At 48.1% G+C, this 26,634-nt stretch overlaps 3 protein-coding genes across 10 annotated transcripts in view; 2 read left to right on the plus strand and 1 right to left on the minus strand.

The window, feature by feature from the left end:
* GIGYF2 (GRB10 interacting GYF protein 2) overlaps window positions 1-10,481 on the plus strand; it is a 62,222-nt gene extending 51,741 nt beyond the window's left edge. The window contains exons 19-27 of one of the 2 annotated variants that reach the window (XM_058844304.1): window positions 1,684-1,842; window positions 3,010-3,246; window positions 3,812-3,934; window positions 4,554-4,757; window positions 4,880-5,085; window positions 5,392-5,546; window positions 5,964-6,133; window positions 6,460-6,607; window positions 8,712-10,481. In XM_058844304.1, coding sequence (XP_058700287.1) covers window positions 1,684-1,842; window positions 3,010-3,246; window positions 3,812-3,934; window positions 4,554-4,757; window positions 4,880-5,085; window positions 5,392-5,546; window positions 5,964-6,133; window positions 6,460-6,607; window positions 8,712-8,779 — 1,470 coding nt within the window. In that variant the 3' untranslated portion in view covers window positions 8,780-10,481. Of the gene's footprint in view, window positions 1-1,683; window positions 1,843-3,009; window positions 3,247-3,811; window positions 3,935-4,553; window positions 4,758-4,879; window positions 5,090-5,391; window positions 5,547-5,963; window positions 6,134-6,459; window positions 6,608-8,711 lie in introns of those variants that run through there. The other variant, XM_058844303.1, reaches the window with a different exon arrangement.
* A 31-nt stretch (window positions 10,482-10,512) lies between these two features.
* On the plus strand, window positions 10,513-21,678 carry SNORC (secondary ossification center associated regulator of chondrocyte maturation). 3 transcript variants are annotated; one of them, XM_058844314.1, is made up of 4 exons: window positions 10,513-10,636; window positions 12,603-12,747; window positions 20,503-20,688; window positions 21,386-21,678. In XM_058844314.1, exons 2-4 carry the CDS (start codon window positions 12,654-12,656, stop codon window positions 21,493-21,495), a joined length of 390 nt encoding a protein of 129 aa, XP_058700297.1. In that variant the 5' UTR covers window positions 10,513-10,636; window positions 12,603-12,653; the 3' UTR covers window positions 21,496-21,678. The 3 variants fall into 3 exon arrangements, with proteins under 3 accessions (XP_058700297.1, XP_058700295.1, XP_058700296.1); XM_058844312.1 differs by having other exon boundaries at window positions 10,626-12,073; XM_058844313.1 differs by having other exon boundaries at window positions 10,626-12,073; window positions 12,636-12,747.
* A 289-nt stretch (window positions 21,679-21,967) lies between these two features.
* Window positions 21,968-26,634, minus strand: part of NGEF (neuronal guanine nucleotide exchange factor) — a 47,285-nt gene continuing 42,618 nt past the window's right edge. For all 5 annotated transcript variants that reach the window (XM_058844305.1, XM_058844306.1, XM_058844307.1 and 2 more), the window contains 3 exons: window positions 25,585-25,664; window positions 25,033-25,137; window positions 21,968-24,543 (listed from right to left, as the gene is read on the minus strand). In XM_058844305.1, the coding sequence (XP_058700288.1) occupies window positions 24,371-24,543; window positions 25,033-25,137; window positions 25,585-25,664 (358 nt within the window). In that variant the 3' untranslated portion in view covers window positions 21,968-24,370. The remainder of the gene's footprint in view (window positions 24,544-25,032; window positions 25,138-25,584; window positions 25,665-26,634) is intronic.

Here is a 26,634-nt window from a genome sequence, read left to right on the forward strand (position 1 = left end):
CTGAGATCCTGCTCTGTGGTCTCCAGGCAAACAAAAATGACTGGCACCTCCAGCCTACCCAGCAGCCTTTTCAATAAAAGATACAGCACACAGAAATTTTTTTGCACTTGTATTGGGGACACTTGATTATTGCGACTTGACTACATGTGTCCAATTAATACAGTTAAAGGCCCAAATTTCAAAAATGGCTCAGGTGGTGTGTGTTGCACTTGAAGATGATTTGATTAATGAGAAATGAATCACAGGCTATTGTTCTATGTCCAGCTACTGGAAAAGCACACTTACTGCACTTACATCCAGCACCAAACCACTTAAGAGATATTCAGCAATATGAATGAATTGTTGGCTTGCAGCTAGCAGCTGTTCAGTACCATGGAATTGCTTAGAAAAGATGTTCTGTCTACTGACAGTTTTGTTGCAGGCATCTGAAATTCACTGTCAGAGAAAAACCCAGGGAACTGTAGTGTAGTTTATCTTTACTGTATGTACATGAAGCTTTGGTGCCAGATTGAATAAAAGGGTCTTAGTTTTCACAATTAACTTCCTTGATTTACCAGAGTTTACTTCCATGCTGCACAATTAATCACTGATCATCCTATGAATATTGTTTATAAAAAATTGGTAGGGGTGTGATTGCTATAGTGGGCATTTAAAAAAAAAAAAAACCAAACAAAATTATAAAAGCTTAAAAAGGTTCTGGTCCAAAAATTAAGATCTTCAGGTTGAGCTGGTAGGATAAGTCAGACAACAGAAGGGGTGAAAAGCAGGGTAGCCTTAACTCAGTTGCTGGACATCAGAGGTCAGAAAAGGCTGCAAAAACTAAGGCTTTTTTATGCAAGGGAAAGTCAGAACTGATGGAAGAGGTCCCCAGATGGGATCCCATTTAACAATGTACAGGAAGCTGCTTGTCCCTATTCCTCAAAAAAACCCAAGTAGCAGATTGGAAAAATGTTTATGTTGATAGGAAAGGGTGCTAATGTTTAATTTTTGAGTTAAGTAAATTATTTTAGTACTTAGAAAACAAAATATAATTTATTGGAAGCCATTTAAATAATTTAGGGAAAACCCAAAACAAAGCCCTTAAGAGGCCTCTTGTTGCCCAGAATATATTAATAGTTTAGGGAGAGCCCAGTCAAAGGCCTTGAGACCTCAAAAGTAGCTGTTCTTGAGTGCACTGGGCTGTGTCAGCTTCTTTCTAATGTCTGGAGATATGGTTTGAGTTTTGTAGTGCTCATGAAAGTCAGTGTTCAGAAACTCCTGTAAGTAGGAAAATCTTCCAACTTAGAGCTGACAGCTGCCCCCCCTCCCAAAAGGAGTTAATGATACCCACACATTAAAATATTTATAGATCTAATGTCCAGCTTCTAGTGCTGCATAGTGAAAAGAGGAGTCTCACCTTTTGTTGTCATTCTCGAACACCATTCTTCTTAGAATCAAAGGCAGGCAATTATGTCTTCTGTTTTTCATTAAAATAATTTATGTAGGTGATGCACATTACATCAGAAATACTTGTTAACATGTAGGTTTGTCGTGCTTAATGCAATGTTTTGGTAGAACTTAGTTTGGGGCTAGGGAGCTTTTCTTGAGGCTACTCATTTGGCCAGACAATGCTGTAATTTGTGTTCTGATGTGGTTTGTTGATAAAATGGCATTTATAGACTAACATTTTGTTCCCAACTCCAGGAGGAGGCCCTGAGGCGGCAACGAGAGCAGGAAATTGCACTAAGGCGGCAGCGGGAGGAAGAGGAGAGGCAACAACAGGAGGAAGCACTTAGGAGATTGGAGGAGAGAAGAAGAGAGGAGGAGGAAAGACGTCAGCGAGAGGAGTTAATTCGTAAACAGGTGAAAAATGGATGGCAAAAGGGACCTCTTCTGTTTAATGATGGAGGCTGCCACAACAAACAGGCTTTGAAACTTGCACCAGTACTTGAGAGATCATCAGTTTTGGTCAAAGAAAGCAGAGCTTGCAGACAGTATCGAGTTGAGTGAAAAAAGGTTGTTTACCTGTATCCTGACTTCAGACAAAACAATCAGAATCCAATATGCCCTTAGGTAAAGAGATTTGGGTGGGGGGTGAGTGTTCTTCCTTCACATTTAGCCTTAGGAATGGCTTTGCAGCACAGTATTTGTACTCGTTTTGAGGCAGAGTACAGTATCAGATTAAGTTTGTTTTGAATTAGCACCCTCTGGGCCTTTACTTAGTTATCTTCAGTGTCATCTGAGATGATTAATTTTGGTGGTCTTCCTGTGCAATGCCAAGTCTGTATCTACTACCAGTTTCAACTTTCTTTCTTACTAACAGGATTTTTTTCTCCTTGGGGTCAGCATTAAAAGTCCCTATTGGGAAACTTGAACTTCCAGTCCCCTAATTGATGCTCTCACAGTCCCTTGGTCAAGCTAATCTTGAAATGTGATTGGTTTCACATTAACTTCCAGGTCCATTTCAGAATTCCCAGTTCGTGTTTTAAAATGCCTTTTCAGAGTCCCCCTTTGTAAGATGTCCATCACCATTTCTGTCGTTTGTTAGCAGAAATGTCTTTTCTGGAGCTCTGGTATTGAGTAATAACAGTAAACTCTCCATCTTTGTCACCTGTCTCTTTTTTCCTGTTATTTTTGCCAAGTTTTATTCCATTGAAAGTGTACTGTAAGTAGTATAAGCAAGCAGAAGCTCAGACTGAAAGGTGTGTATCTAGTAAAAGGAAAGTAGTAAGAAATTAGCTGGTGTGAATTACAGAGATGTCATTCTCATGCAAGTTCTTTGGAGCAATGGGAAACATGTATTTTTAGGGAATATAGATCATATTACTAGGAAACATGTATTTTTAGGGAATATAGACTATATTACTTTATTACTGAGAAATGTAAAGGTAAATGAACAACCCAAACAGCACAGATTACAGATAACATGGTCCCTGTCTGTTCTGTCAGAATATCAGTGCCACCGAGTTAAGAGTATTTTAAATTCTGCGAAGTCTCCTTAGACTTTATTCCTTTCTGTGTCCCGGGAAGGAAGAGGAGGCCGCCAAATGGGCGCGTGAAGAGGAGGAAGCTCAGCGGCGGCTGGAGGAGAGCCGGCTGCGCATGGAGGAGGAGGCGGCCCGGCAGCGGCTGGAGGAGGAGGAGCGGAAGCGCAAGGAGCTGGAACTCCAGCGCCAGAAGGAGATCATGAGGCAGAGGCAGCAGCAGCAGGAGGCTTTACGGCGGCTGCAGCAGCAGCAGCAACAGCAGCAACTTGCACAAATGAAGGTAACCTGTTCCTGCAGCTTAACTTCCTTTCAGCTCAGCATGGAAAGTTAAAGCCACAGCTGCATTCAGAATGGCCTGTAGTAGCTTGGGCAGAGCAGGGGTAGATGAGCTGTCTGGAGAGGAAGAGGGTAAAGAGTTGATATGAGAAAAAGGAGAAAGAGAAGTTACAGATTAAAACCTCAAAATGTTCTGTCACTAGAAGCACACTGGGAAGGCATCACACATGGACACAGATGGCTTTTTGCCACAATGAGCAAGGGCCCATGCAAAGTTTCTAAAGTCTTTGAAATCTAAATTAATTGCCTTTTTCTGGTAATGATGTTACATTATTCTTGATACACCATGTCAAAAACTGATGTGTCATAAGGCAATTCAGAGAACGTACCATTTATATTTGCTGCATTTTCATACATTCTTATTATACCATTTTGTACTTTCTAGGGTTTTGTTAAACTTTAAAGGTGGCCTTTCTTTTCCTCTGGGTTTATACCGTTTCTTCTTGATTATACTCCAGCAGTGTTCTCTAAAATGTTTTGTAATCCTGATGATGTCTGTTTTGGCTCAGCTCCCTTCATCTTCAACATGGGGTCAGCAATCAAATTCAGGAGCTTGTCAATCCCAGACCACACTGTCATTGGCCGAAATCCAGAAGTTAGAAGAAGAACGAGAACGGCAGCTCCGAGAAGAGGTAAACACTGACAGCAGCGGAGTGCAACTTGTTAGAGGGGACTCAGCTGTGGGACTGCTTAGCTGTCACTTCGGTTATTAGAAGGAATGGTGAGGATGAGGAATGTTTTTTTGAAATAGCATAACTCAAAATCCTGTTCTTCAGGCATAGGTTCAGTAAGCACTTGTGTGAAAGTTTTCACGGCTTCTTAGTACAAGAATCTGAAAGGGAAAACTGCAGCCTTTTAACCCTGGGAGTGTAATATATTCACAAAACAGTGTGCAATTATTTCACATCTAAATTCTAACATGTGTGAAGATATTCATGAGACCAGGGCACTTAAAGGGAGAGTGGGTTGGGATGGGGAGCAGGAGGTGGTAGGAGAGAAGGTGTTCTTCCAAGAAGCTGACTGCAGTCATCATTTGATAAATTTAGTCTGTCCCAGGCTAATAAACAATTTGTATTTACTGTTTATCTCATGTCTCCCTTTTTGGAGGAACTGTAATGGCCCAGGACAGTAATAGGTCAGCCAGACTTCTCTAGAAGAAAGTGGATTAAAACCAGTTTCCAAGTTAGACTTTTGAATAAAGTAATGATCATCTGAAAGTATTTACAAGCACTTTTGTCTTGAATGCAACAGCAAAGGCGCCAGCAGCGTGAACTAATGAAGGCCCTCCAGCAACAGCAGCAGCAACAGCAGCAGAAATTGTCAGGCTGGGGTAATGTCACCAAACCAACAGGCACCACCAAGTCCCTGCTGGAGATACAGCAGGAAGAGGCAAGACAGATGCAGAAACAGCAGCAACAGCAGCACCAGCAGCCAAACAGAGTCAGAAATACCACGGTATGATTGTTTATCTAATCAGTACATGGGGGAAAGCAGCCATGCCACTTCCCTCTGTCTGTTCTTGTCTTTTCTGCTGGGTCTGTGCTAATAACCAGCATCTCTTTGTTATTTCTCAACAGCACTCTAACCTGCACACCAGCATTGGGAATTCAGTGTGGGGCTCTCTAAACACTAATCCCAGCAACCAGTGGGCATCTGACCTAGTCAGTAGCATCTGGAGTAATGCCGATACCAAAAACTCAAACATGGGTTTCTGGGATGATGCAGTGAAGGAAGTGGGACCTCGTAACTCGACCAATAAAAATAAAAGCAATGCCAGCCTCAGGTAGGAACTGGGGAAGGAGCTTTTGCAAAGAAAGACTGCCACTCCTGGCACGATCACTTGGCACTTAGAACATGTTCACGTGTTTTCCTTTTGTTTTTTCTTTGTGTCATTCAGGATTTGTTTTGACAACAAAAATAGCTAATAGGTGACCATTCACAGTTCATTTTGTCACCTGGTTAGAAAATAATTTTGTTCTGAAAAAGTGTTTGCATCTTGTGAAATAGTCTTACAGTGTTGCACTGTATACTGTACTGTGGGTAAGCCTGGTAACTGATAATCTAATTCTATGTATTTTCTTTACCTCAGTAAATCTGTAGGTATTACAAGTAGACAAAACAAGAAGGTAGAAGAAGAGGAGAAGCTGTTGAAATTGTTCCAGGGGGTTAATAAAGCCCAGGATGGATTCACTCAGTGGTGTGAACAGATGCTTCATGCACTCAACACAGCCAACAACTTAGATGGTAAGAGATGGAAAGGAATGGGGGGAACAATATCTGTTCTGTTTCCTGACCAGAGTAGTTCTGAGGGATTTTAATGACATCAAACCAATGTTTCCAATGCACTTAGCAAAAGGACATCATTAAATAGCAGCCAGAAGAACTGACTGCATTTTACATTTTCATTGTCCTAACTATAGCAAATCAGTGGGATTTGAAAAAGTTCTGGAGTCTGTCAGCCAGAGCCCTCCTGAGGATTTCTGGTAGTCATGGAAGCATTATTAGGCAGATAGGTGAGGATCTAGTTGCATTGTATGATGGGGCTTTATTGCAGAGAACTAGACCAGCAAATATTTGACACAGAAATCTGACATTGGTGTTACTGTATGTGTGTGTTTGCTGTCAACATGCACTTGCTCATGGTCTGCCTTCTTCTTGCAGTTCCCACGTTTGTTTCTTTCCTGAAGGAAGTGGAGTCTCCCTATGAGGTCCATGACTACATCCGAGCCTACCTTGGAGATACTCCTGAGGCCAAGGAGTTTGCCAAGCAGTTCCTCGAGCGCCGTGCCAAACAGAAAGCCAGTCAGCAGCGGCAACAGCAGCAACAGCAGGTAAAGGTGCCTCTGCTCTTCTTCCTGGGGACTGTGAGGCTGGAGGGTCAGCACCCCTGCTGGATTCATCAGCATCCTGGGCAATGCAGACAATAAAACAGCTTTCCAGTTTTTACCACAGGATCAAGTTTCCTTTGTAACTTAACAGTTGAGGCCAACTGTAGGTCAGAGAGTGTTTTTGCATGGTGGTCTGGGAAATGCTGTGGGAAGATGAGGTGGATACATCACGTGGATATGGGAAGGGTTTTGGGCTCTCTGAGTTTTTTGTGTATAAATAAGCCAGACTTCACTGTGCTCTGTAATCTTGTCCTCAATTTGTTCTCTAGGATTCAGTGTGGGGGATGAACCACAGTTCGCTACATTCAGTCTTTCAGACCAATCAGAGCAACAACCAGCAGTCCAACTTTGAGGCTGTGCAGAGCGGGAAGAAAAAGAAGAAACAGAAAATGGTTCGAGCAGATCCCAGCTTGTTAGGTCCGTTTCAGTTCTTAAAAATTGATGTTTAATTGGGCAGTGGTGGTTTGCTTTGGGGAATTTAGAGGATTCTTATTGACCTTAAATGGTAATACTGAATTTGAGTAGAAAAGTTGGAATGTCTTTAGAATATTTTTAGTAGTATTATTTATTTAATGATTTGAAAAATTCTGTACTTATGAAAAACTTTTTTCAAACTTTCCCTTATGTAATGGCCTCTTTGATACCTGGGTTATTACCTGGAAACCTCTAAGTAGTTCAGGGATGTCAGTTAAATTCACTTTCCTTTTTTGAGCTGACTTATGGCTATTTATTGCTTCAATGCTGATTCATTCTTTGAAGAAAAACATTTTTTCCTTTCTTTTTTGAGGAGCAGCTTTCTGAGGTTGCCTTGGCCTTGCCAAATTTTTCCAGGAGCTAACCACTACCCTAGTCAGAAAAGACAGCAAAGTTTGAAGTGATCACAGATTTTCAGCTGGAGACTGTGGAGATGATGACATCATTAGTCGTCCTTTATTTATTTATTATGTTCTGTGTCTTAATTTTTACATGAGGCTAGTTCTAACCATCCCCTGTAGCACTGATGGAAAAGTTTCTTTGAAGTAGCTTTTAAGGTACAAGGCCATTGTGTGAGTGCATGGACACTGTGGGGTGACAGGTCACTGTCGTTTTTCGTGTGGAATAAATGTGTCTGGGTTTGTGCCCTGTGTGACAGAGAGGAAACCAGGGCACGGCACTGGGCCAGGCTTTGTTGTGCTGCTTCTGCTGAGCCCAGTTGCTGTAGAGCAGATAGGTATTGTCCACCTGAAGTCACTGCTTTTTTAAGGCACTAGTAGAGCCCTGCCTTTTGTTTTTGTCTGTCTTCTATTTTTGGTCTCACCAAAGCCAGTACTTCAACTACATCAGTGATTTCTGCACTGGTGTGTATGGAACTTTTCAGTGGAATCCTGACTTATGCCACCCCAAGGTGCCCATCCACTGAGTCTGATCTGGGTACTCAGTTGAATATATTAACAAACCAACTGGTGTGATGTGAAGAAGAAATCACTAAATACAACTTATAAGTTCCAACTGTAAAGGAAGTAGCCCGTGCAGCTTTTTAAAACATATACACTTGCTCTTTTACAAAATAATTTCAGATGCTTTTAGGCCACACTGCCACATGAGGGAGCCAGAACAATTTTCCTATGCCTACAGAGCATTTCTTATCCCTAGAAGTGTGAGGCAGTTGGTTGTCTAGCACAGAGCAAACCAATGTAGCACTCTCAAGACACTGAAGTGTCAACTTTGTGTTTAGTAGCCTTACACAGGGAAACTTCTCCTGTTCTCATACTCTGTATGGGGTTCATGGAGCTCTAAAAAGGGGATTTCAGTAGGAAAGCTGCATTTGATATATTTGATTTGTTTCCTTGTTGAAAGTGTTTTCACTCTCTCACACTTTTCTCGTGTGCATTGTAACCTCAGCACATCTAGCTAAAAAGTTGGGTAGAAGTTTGGGTGCATCTCTAGCCACCTGCATGGCCCTGGGTAACTTTGTACATTTTCATGTTGTACTCCTGAGATGGAAGTTTGTAAAAAAAGCATGGAAATAGATGTAATTGGTACTAGATTTCATAGTCTCACATGCAGTGAGACTTTAAAGGGTGAAATTGCTCACAACTCCTGAAGCATGAGAACATGATTCCACATGTGGATTCCGAGTTCTCAGAATGCCCATTTCTGCTTCTCAGACCATGTAAATATGGTGCTGACAGCCACTTCCAAGAACCAGTTGACTTAAGCATGCAAGATGTTACAGAGCCACGTTGCCACCATGTATGGATGTGTCTCATACTGGCTCTGCAGGTGACATTTTTTAAATGGAACTTGAAAACAGTCTTCTGATCTGGTTTTAAAGACTATAAGTGATGCTTGTCTAAATACACAGTTGATTATCTTGAGTTTATTCAGGAAAAAATCAGTTTGTGTGACTGCATCTGTAGCCTTCCTGAACTACCCCATGATTCTTACTTCCTCTTACATGTGGTACTGCACATAACAGATGTTTTGTATCAAGTACTCTTTGCCACAGCCAGATTTTTAACCAGTCCTTCTTGGTTCACAGGGTTTTCAGTGAATGCTTCATCAGAGCGGCTCAATATGGGAGAAATAGAGACTTTGGAAGACTACTGAGCATGTGCAAATCAACTGGCTTTTCCTGCATCTGTTAACCATGGATTCTCCGTTTGGACATCGTACTCTCCACCTTGTGTTGTTCTTTGCCTCGCAGTGAATCACAGGATCAATCATCTCAGGCTGCTTCCTCTGGCCCCAGCAAACCCTTTCTGCCCAGGACTGCACAGGCGTTGTTCCTACTGTCAGCCCACTCAAGTGGACTTGGTTCAGAGTCCCGGGAGGGTGGGAGTTAGGCTTTGTTTCCCAACAAGGCTGAATTGGGCAGCAAGCTTTCACTGTGCTGTGATTCATTCTGCTGACATACCTGGAAAAAAAAATCAATTGGGATTCTGCAAAGCATTGCTTCCTTCTCCTGGTTACTCTTACCACATCCAACATGTGCAGTCATATGGAGAGAGAGAGAGAGATTGAGAGAGAGTTTGTGGTTAACAGATGTTGGTCAAAACCAAAATGCCACACAGATACTGACTTGGCTGCTCCATCAGGGCAAGAGGTGCTCTCCTGGCCAGGAGCTGCATTCATAAGCTACCCTTAGAAACTGGCAACAGGAGAGGGGCGGTAGCGGGCACAGATTAGCTTGGGTTGGTTTGAAGTTGCACACCCCCTGCCAGCCCTTCTCAGCACATAATTTTTGGAGGGAAAGTTCGAGTCTGTCTTCATTAGGTGGTGATGCTGAAGCTGGTGGAGTTCCTGTCATCGGCATTCTCCAGACTTCCTGGACAAGTGGGGACTTCTGCTCTGGAAAAAGGGGGGTGGCATCTCTTCTTTCAGGCTGAATTTACCCCTTAAGTGCTACCTTCAGAGGGTTAGGACCAGTTTATTTTGAGCTCTTTTCCTGCAAATTTGTCTCGTTTAAGAGACAGTGGGATCTTTACAGTGTGGATCTGTAGTCTCTGGAGAGGGTGGACCCTGGCTTTCAGAGACGTGCCAGCAGCCTCAGCTGGTTGTCACTTGAAGCAGTGCTTAGGTATTGAGCAGAGATGCCCTTTCGTCATGGAGAGAGACACTGGAGGACGAAGCTTTGTGCAATGATGGCCCTGCTTATCTTCTACACCTTAAAAGTACTTCATGCACCTTCACTGGGATCCATAACCTCTAAGTGTTTATGGAGTCATAACCTTCCTCTCTCACCAAAAGATTAACACCACCTTCCCTGCTCCACGTAACCACCCACCCCCACACACACACCACAAACGACAGAGAAGGAAAACTGCCAAATGCACTTAGTTTGAACCCCCCTGGTCCCATCTCCCGTCCCCAGAGGGGTGTAACCTGCGAAGGGAGATATGCTGCAGTTTTGGTGGAGTTGTATAAAGGTGTCTGTTATTCTGTCATCACTGCCTAAAGAAAACAGTTTGAGTTGCTCAAGAGCAGTTTGGCTTTGGATTTTATTTTGTTTGGTTTATTCATTTTTTGGGGTCACCTTCCCCTCCTCCTCCTCTCTCTTCCCCCGTCCCCAAACATGTACAGTAACTATACAGAGACTGCTGCAGACTTGTATATAGTTTTTGGATCCAATAGCATGGAGAGACTTGGAACTGTTGCAAATCTGGTCTCCCTGTCTCCTTTGCTTTGTAAATTCATAAAAGGGGGAAGAGGGGTAGTTAAAATGTTTACAAAACTTTAAACTCCCTCTGAACTTTTGCCAGTGTGGGGGGGGAAAAAAGAGAGAAATAAAACCTGGTTGTATTATATCTGAGAGAAAACTTTCTGCTTGCTTTTGTCAAAGCTGAGTATTGAGATAATTCCTGGTGCTAAAACTCACCTAAACTTGACTTGCATCAGTTTTCATCAAGAAACAACAAGCAAATACACAGGATGTGGAACAGCAGCTGCTGCTTTATTTCTTCCCTGGTGAGGAATACTGGTTGGTTTTTCTACTTGATAATTTTAGAGTTCAAATAAACACCAGTAAGTTGATATTGGAAATTTCTAACAAGAAAGCTTTAATTTTCCTCCACTGTCTGTAGAGAAACGTGTGCATTCATGCTGGTGCTGTTTATGCAGGGGAGATCAAGCCATGGCTGGTTTGCTCTTAACACAAACACTTGGCCACAGAGCCTCCTTTGCCAGTCTGTGCCCACCCCATGCACTCCAGTGCACTGCCCTAAATAAGAGGTTTTATTTCTCCCCTCAGCCTGAAGTCCACAGGGATACCTTGTAGGTTTCTCTTTTTAGAGTTATTTTCCTTTTTTTTCTACTTGTTTTTGTGTGGAAAATCCCAGTAAAGGTAATGGTAAATGTCCTGCCATTCACATGACCATGGAAAATAAGTATGCTAAGGCCTAACTTACACAGTAGCCTTGCACAATGTCTGATGTCTGAGAGAACAGTTTGTGTTTAGGCTGATAACCTGACTTTGTTTTAATATCTTCTCTTTTTAGCATATAAGGTGTGTGGTTCATAAGTGCTTTCTGTTTTTTTACTGGTATGATCTAATTTCTACAAGCTAATTTTGGACTGCTCTACACTATGTTACAAGTAACAAAAGCCTGTTAGTTTGGAGCTCTGCTGGGAAGCAGGAAAGGAACAGCTCTTCTATTGCTAAATGAAAATGCAGAAACGCAAGCAGGGAAAATGTGCAATAATTTGTCAGACCTTGAGGACTTCACTTGGCTCCTGAGAATTTGTAGATAATGGCTCAGTGGGGAAGTAATACTGTTCTTAATGCTGAAATACTCTGGTTTGTGTGTTTAGTACTAAGGTAAGGTAGTGGCATGTACAGATTGTGTGCCCAGGTGATTGCCTTGTCACCTCCTGTGACAAACAGGGCCCTTTTTCTGTAGCAAGTCATTTGGATCAGTAGGGATGGGGAGAATAGGGACTCCAAGAAACAAAGCGATTGCTGCAGAAAAATCCGAATCTGAAATTTAAGACAAAACTACTTGTTTGCAACTCTGAAGTTATGCATACTTTCAGAGCATAAAGAACTGACATTGGAGGTGTTTATGTATTCATTACACGATGGGAAACCATGAAGTATTCATCATCATATCAGCTCCAAAACACTAATGAAATTTCTTCTGTGACAATCAGCTGGAGTGTTCCCCTTTTTATACACCTTTCCCCATTCTTTGTTGCTGCAAATGTGATTTGAAACAAACCTGGGTTTTCTATGTTGTGAACTGCCGCGAGCCCCCGAGGCAGGCAGGGGTAGAGTGGCAGAGGCTGGTGGGAGGAGGTGGTGCCTGAGCAGTTGGGATTTGAGGAGGATGCCATTGCCTGCCCAAAGCGACTCTCCTGGAGCACTTGACAGCAGTTGAGACCACCCGTGGCTCCCAGGCTAGCTCTGTAAGTATTCCACCCAGGAACAAGGATGCCATGGAGCTGCTCTGGCTCCGTGTCAGAGCATTTTAGCCTTGGAAGATTGAGGCCCTTGTTCTTTGCTCTCCCCACACTGCACAGTGAGGGAGAGCAGAGCCCTCGAATGGGCTGCTTGGTCTCAGGCTGAGCTGCCCCAATGGCTCCTGTGTTATTTCCTGTGCTTTGGGATGGCCTGCCCGAGGGAAGGCATTCCAGGAGCATCTTCATGCCCTCTGGGAAGGGCTCACCAACAGCTGCTCGTGTGTGCAGCGGCCTGGCAGGGTCCTGATGGCTCTGCTTCGCTGCCTATGGGGTTTTAGGCACAAGTTTGGGAGGGTGGAGCTGCCTTTGGGAGGAGGTGTGCTCCTGGAGCCAGAGCAAGGGAGGCTCTGCTGGGCTTTTCACTCTCTGCACGGTTGCTTTAGCAAACTTTTTTTCTCTTTTTTTATTTTTCTATTTTTTCTTTTTTTTTTTTTGTTTTTTTTTACCTGACTGAACAAATTTTTTATTATACCAGTGAAATTTCTGAGTTGTTTTGTGCTTTGAAGAGTTTTAAGGATTCCTGCTGATGCTTTTCCTGAGGGAAGCCATGTCCTACCACAGAGTCCTTCACCTGGTCCTGCTAATGCTGTGCAGCATCCTGGTCCCTGCTGTGCTGGCAGGTAAGGAGCTTTGTTTGCATTTAAAGCCCAAAAGCTTGGGATATCCTTTACTACACTGTCCCTCTCTCTTCTCCCTTCCCTGAAAACATCACTAAATATGTATTGAATTATAATTGATTAAGGGAAACTAGCTTTGTTTGCTGCTGGTGAGCAGCAATGTATTTTCAGTGGAGAAAATCCTTTAACTTTTCCTAAGCAGAACAGCAGTAGTACCTATGTGAGCATTGGTGGGTGGGGGTCAGTGGATGCATCAATCAACAGGAGATGGAAAACCTCTCAGCACCTGGTGGGACAGGCTGACCCTCAGCTTTTAATGACAGGAAGAAATTAGAATTATGGAAAGAAATATTTTTCTTTGGCTAAAGCCTCTGTGTCAATTCCTGGTTCCTTCTGTGCTCTTGATTACAGCAGAGCACAGCTGCTTTAGGCAGAGCTAGGGAAGTGTCTGTGAAAACCTCAGCCTAAAGCCAAGGTGTGCATCTTTCCAGAGTTGCTCTGGATCTGGGGCACCACGGCAGTGCAGGGAAGGTGCCTGGCTCTGCACTCAGTGAAGTGATGGGCAGAAGAATGGGAGAGATGCCTGTTGTGTAAGGCACCATTTTTCTGGGGATTCTTATGAATTTCAATTTTATCTGCTGCTGCCTTCAGCAGAGCTGTGCTGGCTGCAGGGAGCTGTGGGCACAGGCAGCTTCAAAAGCTGCAGTTCTGAGGTGGGTTTTACAGCTGGGGAAAAACTGATTTCCATACCCACTGCACTGATGGGCTCCGAGTGTACAGGTGGAAACTCTGCCGGGGAATTGCTTCCCCCAAAGCCTTTCCTGCAGTGGAGGCGAGACTGAAGAGATGGTTGGGACCAAGATAACAGGCACAGCCTTTGTTTTCCCGAATTCCTGTCCTGCCTTCCAAGACCAGGAGTAACATTGTTTTGTAGTTCTCTCCCAGTTTCTTCTGAGCATCTTGCCTCTTCTCAGGGAGATCCTGGCCAGCTGTCTAGGAGATCAAATTATGGAATCATTTTTAAAGGAGCTTTCATATGGGTAGGGGACTTCACTGCAGTGCCTAGCTGGAACATCTGTGGGTGGAGTAGAATTAGTGCAGCTGGTATCTTCTTCTGGGACACCTTTGTGCTGGGAAATCTTTAACTAAGACATGAGCACTAAAATATAGATACTTTCCTTCTTAAACCGTAAGCTTTTTTTTTTTTTTTTTATATAGTGGAACATTAATCACTTTAGCACAGTTTCATTTTGTGTCTCGCTCTTGCTCTCAGCAGCACTGGCCATGCTCTTTCCCCATACCAGGTAAGGTCTTTTCTAAATCATTAGCAGTATTTCACTCTGCAGGAAGTGATTGATTTCAAGTGAGAATTCAATCTGCTTCCTCTCCAAGCTGGGATCTCTTCTGTTTAAATTTCTGATATTTGGTGCATTTGCTCTGCCCCCCCTGCTCCTTGCCAGCTTTTTGATGTGCTTGCTCTGGCATTACAGCTGTGGTTTGTGCCTGGTGCTGCCATCCTTAGCCACTTCTCCCAAGTTCCCTCGATCCTGTTACTGGATGAGTCGTGGTCATGCAGTGAGGCTTGAAGGGCTTTGTTACTGGGGAGTGTGACATTCAGATCTTGGGGTGTAGGAGGGATTCTGTGCTTTCTCTGCACTGTTTCAGAGACTGAAGGCCTCTAACAGGTTGTTCCCTGCTCCCCCAGAGAGGACAGGAGGGAACCAGCCTGGACAGTAAGCCATCCCAGGAGCAGAATGAGTCTCTGCTGCATTAGACATGGAGAGTTCCTGCCCCCAGTACAGGTGCTTTGAGGAACAGTGGAATTTTTTCTCTTTTACTCCATTAGAAAAGGAAATTTCAGGCCTGGTGCAGACAAAGAGGAGAAGGGCACACAGACAGCCCTCTGGTCTCAGCACATACACACACAGCTCTGCCTTTCTGTAAACAAGTTTACTTAGCATCCATCAGAACCGCAGCTCTGCAGTTGCTGCACACAGGAGCTCCTGGCCTTGCCTGCCACAGGCTGCCCTTTGTGCTGCTGCTGAAGGCCTCCTTTCAGCCCTGCCCTGGCCCTGTGCCTGCCATGGCCACCTGGGGCTGGACAGCCCCTTGCTGGCCTCAGAGTTCACCAGCCCCTGCCCTTTCGTCTCAGCACCTCTGACTTTCCCCAGCAGAGTCCTCCAGAGCAAGCAGGAGCGGCTCTGCCTGGCAGCTGGTGATGGTCATGCAGACCCCATGCCCAGGATGAGTCTCCTCTCCCTTTTGGTTGCTTGCCCAGCTGGTCTGAGTTCCTGGACAGCATGGTCAGGGCTCTGCAAACTGCTGAAAGTGTGAACTTCTCCTATTTACTGAGCTCTTTCCAAGGTCACATTTGTCAAAGGTGGGGAAGCAACCAAGCACATCATTAACCCTTTTTGTCCCCATCAGCTGGGTGCAACAGGAAGCTTAAGGATCTGTGACAAATTTAAGCCTTCTTCTCTTCCTCCAAACCCAAGTGGCATGTAGGTGTAGAGCACAGGAGGATAAAGAGATGATTTTTATTTTTTTCCCTATCAGCAAACCCAGATTCAATTCCTGTAATGGATTCAGAGCTCCAAGTGAGGTGGAAGTTAGTACAAAGCCTTTGCAAGGTGCTGGCTTCTGAATTGTGTATATTTGGTATTTGAACTCACATGTGGGCTCATGAGCTTGTTTTGAGATAATGTGGAAATCTCTTTTACTGCAGTAGCACATCAGAATGAGTCTGGGGGGAAAAAGCAACAGAGCACACACACTAAAGGAAAAGACACAGGAAAACACCTTGACCAGGGACATCTTTCTGTAGCAGCTTGCGTGTGTTCGTTTTCAACTGCAGGGAAATAGGAGATTTTTAGGAAGTTTTTTAAAGCTTAAGTACTAGAACATGGATAGTGGTAAATAGGTTTTGTTTGGCAAATTTCAGGAAAAGATGTCATTGTTCCACCAGATCTGTCCAGACTTAAACCAGGACTTTGTAAGCCATTACTCAACCTTGCTCTGCTCCAATACTCCTTATGAATTTCTAATGCTGGTATTGACTCATGAATAAGGAACTAGGTTGGAGGCAGAGAGTGAGGATGATGAGGTGCTGCAGTCAGCTTGTGTGAAGAAGACTACTGGCCAGTAGCAAGTAACCTCCAGGGGCAATGATGTGTCATGGCCATACCTGCCTCCCTTAAGGTCTTACAGGTGGCCTGTGGGGAGGGTCTGGTCGGCTTCCCCCAGGGCTGTCACTTGTAGAGACTCTTCCAGTCACTAAGTACCTGGGGTACCATGTCACTATGCTGGCAGCTCAGCCCACCTTCTTCTTTCTGAGCATGGAAATAGCAGTTTTGTCAAGTTGCCTTTGCCATCATCCCCACTAGGTCTTTCTGCAGCCCTTGTGTCTGGAGTTCCACTGGCCCCTGCATCACTTGGAAAGCTCATAATGTATTTCCTTATGGTAACTGATATTTTCTTCCCATTTCCTCACCTCAGTTATAACTAACCTGTGCTAGGGAGAGGGAGAAGACTGTGCAGCAAAGATATTTCCCTAAAATGAGACAATTTGTAGTGTTAACATGTGAGAAGGAAGAACTGCCATCATCCACCTGGCCTTCTGCAGAACATTCTAGTAATTTTAGTCCATTTTGTCCAGTTCCATCTCCAGTAAAACTCCAATAAGATTATTGCATGTTGTTCTCCTTGGTGTTCTCCAACTTTGTTTCTCATGAAAAGGCTTTTACTGTTAGTCTGAAAGCAACAGTTGTCCTCAGCTTGTGCTTCAGTGCTGAGACAGAGCTAATGCTGGGGAAGAGCTCATTTGTGCCGGAGCCTGGAGGCTTCCCTCCCTCCGGAACAGCTTGCACTGAGGTACAGAGCCTTGGCAGTGGTGGGTCACTCGTGTGCCTCAGCAGCCTGGCAGCCCCTCCATGTGCCCCTGGCTGCCCCTGCCAAGTCCCTCCAGGGCAAGCAAACCATGTGAGTGCACCACAGGAGTTTTCTAGAGGTAGAACTGGTCCTGAGACTGATGGCAGCACAGCTAATGCATGACTTTCTCCCAGATGTTAAACATCTGGTCTTGTGATGGATGATGTGTTTCTTGCTAGTTCTTTATTTCTACAAAGTTCTTGGGTGAACAGGAAAGCCATGCACTACCTTACCTTCAATAATTGGTTTCCAGCTCTTGGTTGCACTCCCTCCCTGGAGATGGCAGCATGTTTGGGTGTTTTTACAAGTTGAGAATTCTGTTTCTTTCCCCATGGCCATGGAGCTTCCATTCAACTTGTCCTTTCCCTGGGAAAGGCTGCTGCTGGGTCCAGAGCTGTCACTAAGGCGTTTGTTGAGGTTCACAGGCCATGTCCTCCTTGTCACAGTCAGAATGATGGCAATGGTGTGGGCAGGAAGGCCTGGCCACTCTGGTGCTGCTCTCTCTGTAAATCATGTTTAGATCCTGATATCCTGCTCATGCATAGAGAAACTCAGCCTGTGAGGAGCAGGACTTGTGGTGGTCACACAAAACATCAGTAGCAGAGCAGAGAACTGAACCTCCTGAACTGGGTCCCCTGCCTGTACTTAGAATCTCTCCAGATTCTATCTAACAGGTGGCTGGAAAAGGCCTTTGTGTCTCACTTTGAGACATGAGACTTTAGTAATAGCGTGCGCGTGTTGGGGTTTGGTACCTGACCCAAACCCTGTCCTTCCCAGCACTAGCTTTTACCAAGGGACTGAAATGGGATTGTGGCATTTGATGTGGGTCCATTAGAGATCTGACACTCATTGGGACTGTCAGGAAAGCAGGTGGGAAACCTCCACTTGTTAAAGAAACCTGCTGGATGGGTGCTTGGGTTTCTCAGCTGGCAGAGTGGAGGCATGTGAGGACATGAGCTGTTAGGTTAGGAGGGAAAATCAAAGGAGAAACGTGAAGGGAACAGTGCTGGTTATGAGCAGATGTTCTCCCAGGCTGCAGCAATGGGCTCTGGAGGAACCTGCCTCTTGTTTTGTGTTCCCCCACCTGTGTGCCAACGGCAGGGCCCTTGGCACCTGCAGCAGCAGCATTGAGGGGCAGGAGCTGAGAAGGGGACCAGCATCAAGCCCTGGCTCCTGGGGAGGCTCAGCTGCAGGTACTTCATGCAATGTGTGTGCAGGAATCTGCTGCTGCCTCTGAACTCACAACTGTTCCTGAGGCACCAGACCTGACTGAAAGGGGTTGTGTTTCCCTGGGCTGAAGTGCTGGTAGGGTAAAACCACAAGAACTCAGGACAGCAAATGCATGTTAAGCACATTCTGCCCTTTCTGTGTGGGCAAACTGAGAGTGTGTGTCAGTCTGATGAGGGGAATTAACAAAATACATGTCCAGCAGCCATCCAAGTTTTTAAAAATCATGGAGATCATAAACAAATTAGACTGTTTTTTCTGTATTTGCTTATCAAAAATAAGCTCTGTGCCCTGCTTAAAGAGAGCTGCCAGAAATTTTTTCAGGAGTTAGAAGCACTGAGAACAGGAGAGACTTTCTGGCATCTCTGGGTCTGGTGGCACCTGTGGTTGGAAGACAGTGCTCCATCCTCATCCCTTTGAGAGCGGGGATTGGGAAGGCCCAGCCCAGGTCATACAATCTCCTTGGATGGTGCCTGCATCTGTTACAGATCATCTGAACTAACACCAGTCCCTGGTCACACACAAGGCAAATGCACAGCTCTGGAGAAAAAAAAAAACATTCTTGGGAAAGGAAGCAAGACTTTCTTCCCAGCACTGTGTTCCTCTGCCAGATGGGTTCAGTGGCAGTGTTGGTTCTGGTCCTGGGGGTGTTGACAGAGTCATGAAGGTCACAGCTGGAGTGTGGCTCTTCTGTATGGAGTTTCTCCCTTAAAAAAGCAGCCTGGAGCTGGGGCTTCCAAAGCAATTCTGTATGTTTGATTTGTTCCTAAACCAACAGCTTCCCCATGCCACTGTTGCCAGCTAAATAGCTCAGCTCTGCTTGGTTCTCTCCTGCATTAACTACATGAATTCTGTATTTCCTCCTGTTCCATTCTCTGGCAGTGAAACCACAGGATTTAAAGTAGAGAGGTCCACTGGAAATGGCACTTTTTGGAAGAGCCATGGGATGGGATATGAGTCTTCAGCTCTGCTGGTTGGTTTTGCAGCACAGGATGGGAAGGGCCCTGCAAAGACTTGGGTGTTTGTGGGGAGCTCCTGTGGAACACAAATCTGTGTGCTTGTACAGGGGAGCCGAGAAGCCACCTCTGGTGCAGAGACCATGGATGTACCAAGTGTGTGAGGACAGCGTGTTCTCTGCTACACCCAGCTCTGACTGGGTTCCTGCCTGGGTCTAACTTGCACAGGCTGCATGCTGGGGACTTACACTTGTCTCTGTCAGTGCTCATTGGGCTAGGATTAAAGCTGGCGGCTGTCTTGCTGGATACCTTGTAGCTTTTCCACCTGTAGAAAGAGCTTTCCAAACTAGTCTAGAACTTTGCTGTGTTCCCAAGATTGTGGGCAGCCTGGAATAGCTCTGGGGATGGTGGGAGTTACTCTTCGATGCAAGACCTGCAGTAAGTTCTCAGCAGGTTTGTACCAGCAGGAAAGGTGAGTGTATTGGCCCTCCTGTTCCAGGGAGTGGTCTGAAGGGAGAACAAAGTGTGGTGCAGCCCATTAATGAGGACTCTTTGCTCTCCTCCCACAGTGCCTTCTGTCTGCAGGAGACAAGGAGGGCTCCAGGCAATTAAAACTGGGGCTGGCACTGCCAAGATGTGCTGTTGTCATCTCTCTTCCTGGGCTACAGAGAGCCTGGGACAAGTCTTAAGTGCCTCTGGTACACCAAGGTTCACACACCAGAGTTGGGGTGCCTGGGGCACCTCTGTACCTTGCCCCAGGGAACCCGTGTGCTTGCTCCAGATTCTGACTCCCTATTTCCCAGTCCTGATAACCATTGTGTCAGTTCAGGTGGGCCCTGGCAGTGAATGTTGTTCGTTTTTCTCCCTCCTGCTTTTTTCCCCATCCCAGTGCAACATTCCCAGTGGTTTCAGCAGGGAGCTGTGGAATGTCTCCTGCTCCTGCCAGAGCCCACCTGAACAAGGCTGGGCATTGACAGGGAGTGCTTGGTGAGCCACACACAGGGAGGGCTCTCTGGCTTGGTCTCTGACCCACGGCAGGAAGGAATAACAGGAGACGAGTGGTAATGTTAAACAGAAGCCAGCCGGGCTTTCATCTCCCCGGTTTGGTGGGGGTGCAGCAGGGGGGAGTCGAGGCTCTGGGGTCCTGTCTGGGGGAGCTGTGTCCTGTGCTGTGACAGCACCTCCAGCGTGCTGCACTGCATGGGCTGGTGGTGCAGGACAAAAGGGCCCTGAGATGCTGTGAATTTGGCCAGCACAGGTGGCCTGGTGGCCTCTGCCTGTTGGCAGTGTGACAGCCCTTCCCAGCCCAGTCCCAAGGGCATCCATGAGCAAACCAGCTGTGGATGTTCATGTGGGGCCCGTTTGTGCATGAGCAGAGGTTGCAGGGTGTCAGGGCATTCTGTGTTGTCTCGTGTGTGCTGTGTATATGCTAGGTTGCCACAGAAGCATTGCCTTTGGCTGCTCTGGGTATGGCTGTTCAGCAGAGGTGTCCCTCAGAGGAGGCCTCTGCCATACCGGGATTCTCAGCCTCCAGGTCACCCTTGATGCACCTCAGAGGCACCTGGCAGGCAGCTGAAGCCTGGGGACCTGTGGTTATCACTAGTAGCCTGACCAGGCCCCCCATGCCTGTGGGGTGCTTGTCTTCCAGCAGAGTACCCGCAGGACCCGGTTCCTACCCTCTGGAACGAGCCACCCGAGCTGCCCTCCGGAGCCGGTCCCTTCGACGCTGCCACCAACCCCGCCCGGCTGTCGGACGCCACTGCCTTCCCCCCGTACACCTCGGAGCTGGAGCCCGAGGACACCACCCAGCTGCACCGGCTGGACGCCGGGGACGGTGAGTGGCTGCGAGAGGGAGTGCCCGCGGCTGGCTCCCGCAGCAGCCTGGGATGGCCTCACGGTGGATTTGCTCCCTGTGGGCCTGTCTTCTCCCAGGAGAGGTTAAAGCCACACTGCTGGGGAGGGTTTTATCTGCCTGGTTGTGGAAACTTCCCTGCTGAAAAGCCTCTGCTGCAGAGCTCTTGCCAGCCCCAAGATGGCTCCAAGACACTTCTTCCTGCCCCATGACCTGTCATGGCAGGCATCTGCCCTGAAAACAGCCCTGAGTGCAAGTAGGGCTCTCCAGGACAGAGCATGCCGGGAGCTCCCTGGACAGGGAGCATGAGTGCCTTTCATGGCTCGGGGCTCCTGACTGACAGCAAGCACCAGCTGAGATGTGGTTCTGCCACAAGCAAAGCAACTCTCCTGGTGTGTTAGCAGGAAAGCTGGACACCACCAACCCACTATGTGGCAGCTGTCCTTGTCACTGGAGCTGGCTGAGATGGTGGTGGCTGGCTACAGCCCCCTGCCCAAAGGTGCACAGGACCACACCTGGCTTGTGTGAGGACATGGGACATGGCCAGTGCAGGGAGCTCCGTGACAGGAGTGTGGCCTGATGCCTGGGGACATGCTGGATGTGGCGTGATCCTTGGAGCCCTTCCCATCTGGGCTCCACAGCCTTTGCTGACCTCGTGTCTTTTTCTCTCTTCCTGCAGGCTCGCTGGGGCCTGGAGCTATTGGTGCCATTGTCATCGCCTCCCTCCTGGGTACGTCTGTGCTTGTGGCCTTGGTCATCATCACACTGAGAAAGTTCTCGGCCTCCTGAACTCAATAAAAGATTTTTCTGTTAACACAACTGGTCTGTCTCCAACCACAAACTGCTCCTGAACTGTCTGCCTGGGGCCCTGGGGGGAATAGTGCCATGGATAACAGGAAAAGCACTGCAGGCCCTGTGCTGGGCAGCCAGGCTGCATCAAGTGCTCATTGCCCTTGGTTCATTCGTGTGTGTGTGTGTGTGTGTGTGTGTGTGTGTGTATCTCCTGGGTGATACAGAATGGCAGGGCCTTGTCAACCCCACTCAGGAGGAACCTGTGGCAGTGTGTGGCTTTGAGCTGGGAGCTCAAAAGGGCCCTTCTGGGTCTAGTCTAGGTGATGGTAACAGTGTTGGGCATCTCCCTGCACAACTTTCCTAGGGGAGGGTTGTTCATGTTCACCCACTGCATTTGGGCCAGTTGCACGGGAGGGTACTGGGGAAGAGACAAGTGATCAGTCCAGGGGAGGAAGGAGACACACAAGTGTTTTGGCGCTGGCTTGCTCAGCTACATTTTATCACACAGAACAACGAGACAACAAGAAGTTCCCCTCAGTTCGCTGAGGCAGCCTGGCAAGGGCTATGGGGCTTCAGCCCATACTTGTGGGCCCCAGGCCTGGCCCTGTACAACACTGGAGACCACTGAGATGGAGGCGTGCAGGGCTGGGTCTGAGGAAATAACACTGGATGCCATTCAGCGCTTGAAAATGGCACAGCCTGTGCCTGGGGTCTGGAGTCCTATGGAATTGCAATGGAGCAGGAGGGGCTGGAGCAATCCCAGGGCTTGGTGGTGAGTGATGGAACAGGGCACAGCAGCACTGAGCCGTTCTCCCTGGAGCAGTGCAATGAGGAACTGGCATCCTAGCACTGGGGAACTGGTGAAACATCTGATGGGAGCATTTCTGTGCTGCAAGAAACATGCCAGGCAGGCATGTGGGGCTGCAGGCCCTGTGCTGGACTGGGCTGGCTGCTGGGCTGCAAAGCTGGATGATGTGAGATGTGGCGATTTCTCAGGTAATTTAAATTGGAGCTCCTCTGGGGTTTGCACTAGTGAATTTGTGGCTGTTGCAAAGTTTGGATCCTGAGCTGGAAGTTTGGTTGTCTCAGCACACTGTGGAGTGCTGCTGGAGGGACCTGGCTTGGGGTGTCCTCATTAAATCTGCCCAATGCACCAGGTTGGAGGCTGCAAGTCCTTCCTGGCCCAGCTCTGAGGCTGGGCAGTGAGTGGGAATTGCTGGCTAGTATGAACTTCCCACAGGTGGCCAAGGCAGCACAGCCTTGCTGGCTGTTGTCACATGCTTAATATGGTGGCACTGATCTGTGCCTGAGTGAAGAATGCCTTCTGTCCCCTTTCAGTGCTGTGGCTCCCACAACTTTGGTCCTGGGTGCTGGCTCTGGGCTGGCTGTCCCAGGGCTGTGGTTTCAGTGGGGACAGCCCTGGAATTCATCTCAGCTGTTTTGGGCCTCACACTGCACACTCCATGTGTCCAAAGAGCAGTTCTGCAGCCTCCCTTCCAAGCATCCTGCTTTCTCCCCATGTTCCGGCTGGCATGGCTGTGCTCCTCTGTCCATGCCCATGGCTACTGCGTGGCTCCATCGGCAGCTGCTCTGTGTCCCCTTTCTGAGCACAACCGTGCCATGGCCAGAGCATACATCAGCACAGGCTACAATGCCTGGAAGACAATCCTTTGCTGTGTTACAGGAAGGTGCCAAATAATTGATTTTCCTAATGGATGCTGGGCCCAGCTTGAGGGCTGAGAGGCCCTCAGCCACATGTGGGACTGTTGAACAAGGGGTGGCTGCTGTGGGTCTGTGCCCCACGCTGCTCTCAGTGCTGTGCCCAGGGCTTCATGCGTTGATGAGCTGGCTCTGTTGGCCGCAGGACTTGCATATTTACACGGCGGTGAGCCTGTACAGGGAGGCTGATGGGGGTGGGTTACAAGCATGCAGGCAGCGGTTGTTGGGCCTCCCAGAGCACGCAGGACAGCAGCTCCCAGGTAAGGTCACTCACCTGCTGTGTGGCACGGGGGGCTGTTGGTGCTCCCATGGCTCGTGTGGTGTGTGAGACAGCGCTGGCACAGCCACCCCTGCTCTGGCCTTGGCAGCAGGGAGTAGCAAAGACCACAAGAGCACAATCAACCAGGAAAGACCATGATGCAGGGGTTCTGCAGTGGCCCTACAGAAGGAGGTGGGCTGTGGAAGAGGGGGCTGATGAGCCATGGTCCTGGGCCCAGATGCGCTTCGAGGTTGTCAGGCAGAGACGTGGGTCAGGGCTGGCAAGGCTGGGCTGCTGCTGGACAAGAGCTGGGTGTGGAGCACTGGAGAGCATTTGACTGGAAGCAGATTGAGGTCTGCCTGTGGGAATCAGCCTAGCGGCTTCACAGCACGACTAGGGTGGTGGAGCTCCTGGGGCTTATCCCAGCCTGTTGCCAATGAGCTCTTGAGACAGTTGAGTCTACTGCTTGACCTGTGAGATGCTGGGTTCAGAGCACTCCAGACTTGGAAGGTAGTGATGAGCTTTTAGTGCTTAAACTGGGTGATATTAATTGCTCAGTGATGTTTGTGGCCATTGCCTTTCCCAAGCAGCCAGCACATGTGGCTCATCTGGCCAGCACCCAGTGGCCTCTGGGCAGTGTCTGTTGAGCTCATGCTCTTTGGGGCTGTACAGAACTCTTGGAAAAGGGGTTATTTTACAGTTTAAAGCGCTGATCTCCAGGAAAGGACCAGTGCTGCCAGGGGGCCCAGGAACAACAGTCTGTTTGTTCATGGGTGTGTGTGCCTCGTCTGTACCAGGTTCCCCACAGTGTCCCACAGCTGCCACCTCCTCCCAGCAGGCAGCCTCTGTCTTCTGCCTCTCTGAGGCACTCCAGAAGCTTGGGGATGCTGGTGGTCATTGGCGATTTCTGCTGCCCAGTTTCCTTCTCTGACTGTCATCTGACTTGTGCACCCGGAAACACTCCTTCAGGTTCTGGGCTCGGATTTTGGGGTTCAGGATCTCCTCCCCCATAGAACTGGGGAACCAGCCCCTCTCCTGGTCGTGAAGACGTTCCCCAAATATCCAGCCTGAGCACAGACAGAGACAGGCATAAGTGGGGAAGGACTGGCCCTTGCTCCTGCACTGGGACAGTTGTGCTGTAAAGAGCCATTTGAGCTGGCAGAGCTTTCTGGAAGCTACTCAGAGGCCTGTGCTGGAGCAGACGCAGTCTGACCATCCAGGCAGGAGGCCTGCTCACCTGAGCAGCATTGTGTGAGGACAACTGGCTCAAGGGATGTCAGCAGACACAGCAGGCACTGCTGCCACCAAGTGCCCTCTGCTGCCCCTATCGGGGGTGGCTGTGCTAGCTTAACCATGGCCCACAGCTGGTGCTGGGAGGCTGTGCCAATGTTGCCACAACTTAAGGAATTAGGAGAAGGCAGTAACTTCCTTCTCTGGCTGTGATGCTGATGCCAGAGCCTCTCCCTGGCTGGAGGGTGAGACTCACAGCTGCCTGCCTGCAGCAAAGCCCATCCTTCCACAGGGACTCCCAGCCCATCCCCATCCCGTTCCCATACCATCATCTGTCTTGTCCAGGATGTTGAGGACATCAGCCAGTTCTAAGGAGAGCTCATCAGGCTGCTGGGCCACGTACGGGTGGACACACTGGATCTGTGGGCAGTCTGCCAAGGAACAGGGGGAGAGTGAGAGGTGGATTGGGATGGACCCCCTTGAAGAACAGCACAGCTTGGGTGGCTGTAGCCTCATGAGCTCTGCACATGGTCCCTCTGATCTGTTAAGGGCCTCTGGGGAAGCCAGGGAGTGCCCCAGCCACAGGTACCAAGGAAGCAACTCTTGGGAAGGGAGCCCAATGTCACCACCACAGTGCCAGCCATGAGCAGCCCGGATGGGAGGGAGAGTGCTGGTGCAGCCTAGCCCAGGTTTGAGGGGTTGAGGTCAGGGCCAGGCCCAGATGTCAACCAAGCTCTGGGCTTGATAGTGGAAAAGGAGAGGAGCCCACGCAGAGGGTTTAGCTTTGGCATAGGTCCCAGATATGTGGCTGCACTGAGATCAGGCAGAATAGGGTGCCCTGTGGTAGGGGTGAAAAGCTCCCATGCTGGGTCTCTTACCAACAAGTCTGGATGTAAATGAAACAAATTTGGTTCTCCGGTTTGGGGCTAGTGAAATCATCCAGCGCTTCATTTCACTCCTGGATAAGGGAGACAAACCAAGGCTGTAAGCATGAAAGGGTTGTAGGGGCCCTAGTTATTCTGCCCAGCCAGTTCTGGACTTCATATTCCTCCTTCCAAACTTTTCCTGCCTGCCCCTCCAGGGTCCAGGGTTCAGTAGCAATGCTGAGCCCCACTGTTGCACACCCCACTCAGGATGTCACACGTGACACAGTGCTCTGGGCCCTGCTGCACAGCTCTGGCTGTCCCCCACAGGCAGCACAGTCCCTCTGCTAGCCTTGCTGCTGAGAGCCAGCAGCAAGATGGGGGGCCTGGTATTTTCTGAGAAGTAGAAAGCAAAGGCAGCTCCTGGCTGGGCTGGTCAACAGGAGCAGTTTTTCCGTGAGATACGCAGTTACAGGAACCATTTATTCCCACAACTGCTGTGTAGGAAGCAGTTTAAAGGGAAGAACTGATTACTTCCCTTGCAGAAGAGCACTGCAGCACACCAAGGGTACCACTTACTTGGCAACAAGACCCATGTGAACAGCACACTGCAAAACCTGGACTTGCAGCTGGGAGGGTGAAGATTTCACAAATGCTGGAGAGTCCCAGGCCTGGATCTCCTCAGGCTTCCCTCAGCCCCACAAGGAAATGGGGCGGTTCACCTTCACATGCTCCTGCCTGGAAGACCAGCTGTGCTTCTAGCTGCTAGAGAGCCAGATTCTTCTACCTTCTCAGGTGGTTTTAAAGCCTGAGCTTGACACACATGAAAAGCCATGGGAGTGTCTTCAGGGAGGAGAGGGGCCTAAAAGGGATGTACAGGACAAGTGCTGGCAGGTTGATCTGTAGTGTTGGGAATACTTTATGCTTCAGGTATGAAGAACAGTGCTAAGGACCAGTGGAAACACCTGCAGGTCACACCACATGAAGATGTGTGGGATGAAGGCCTTGTGCACAGAGGAACTCTAACACGTAGAGGTCAAACCCAGAGTCTTGCCGTGCTTGTGG

This window comes from Poecile atricapillus, chromosome 8, assembly GCF_030490865.1.
Source record: "Poecile atricapillus isolate bPoeAtr1 chromosome 8, bPoeAtr1.hap1, whole genome shotgun sequence".
In the NCBI taxonomy this organism is placed as follows: Eukaryota; Metazoa; Chordata; class Aves; order Passeriformes; family Paridae; genus Poecile; species Poecile atricapillus.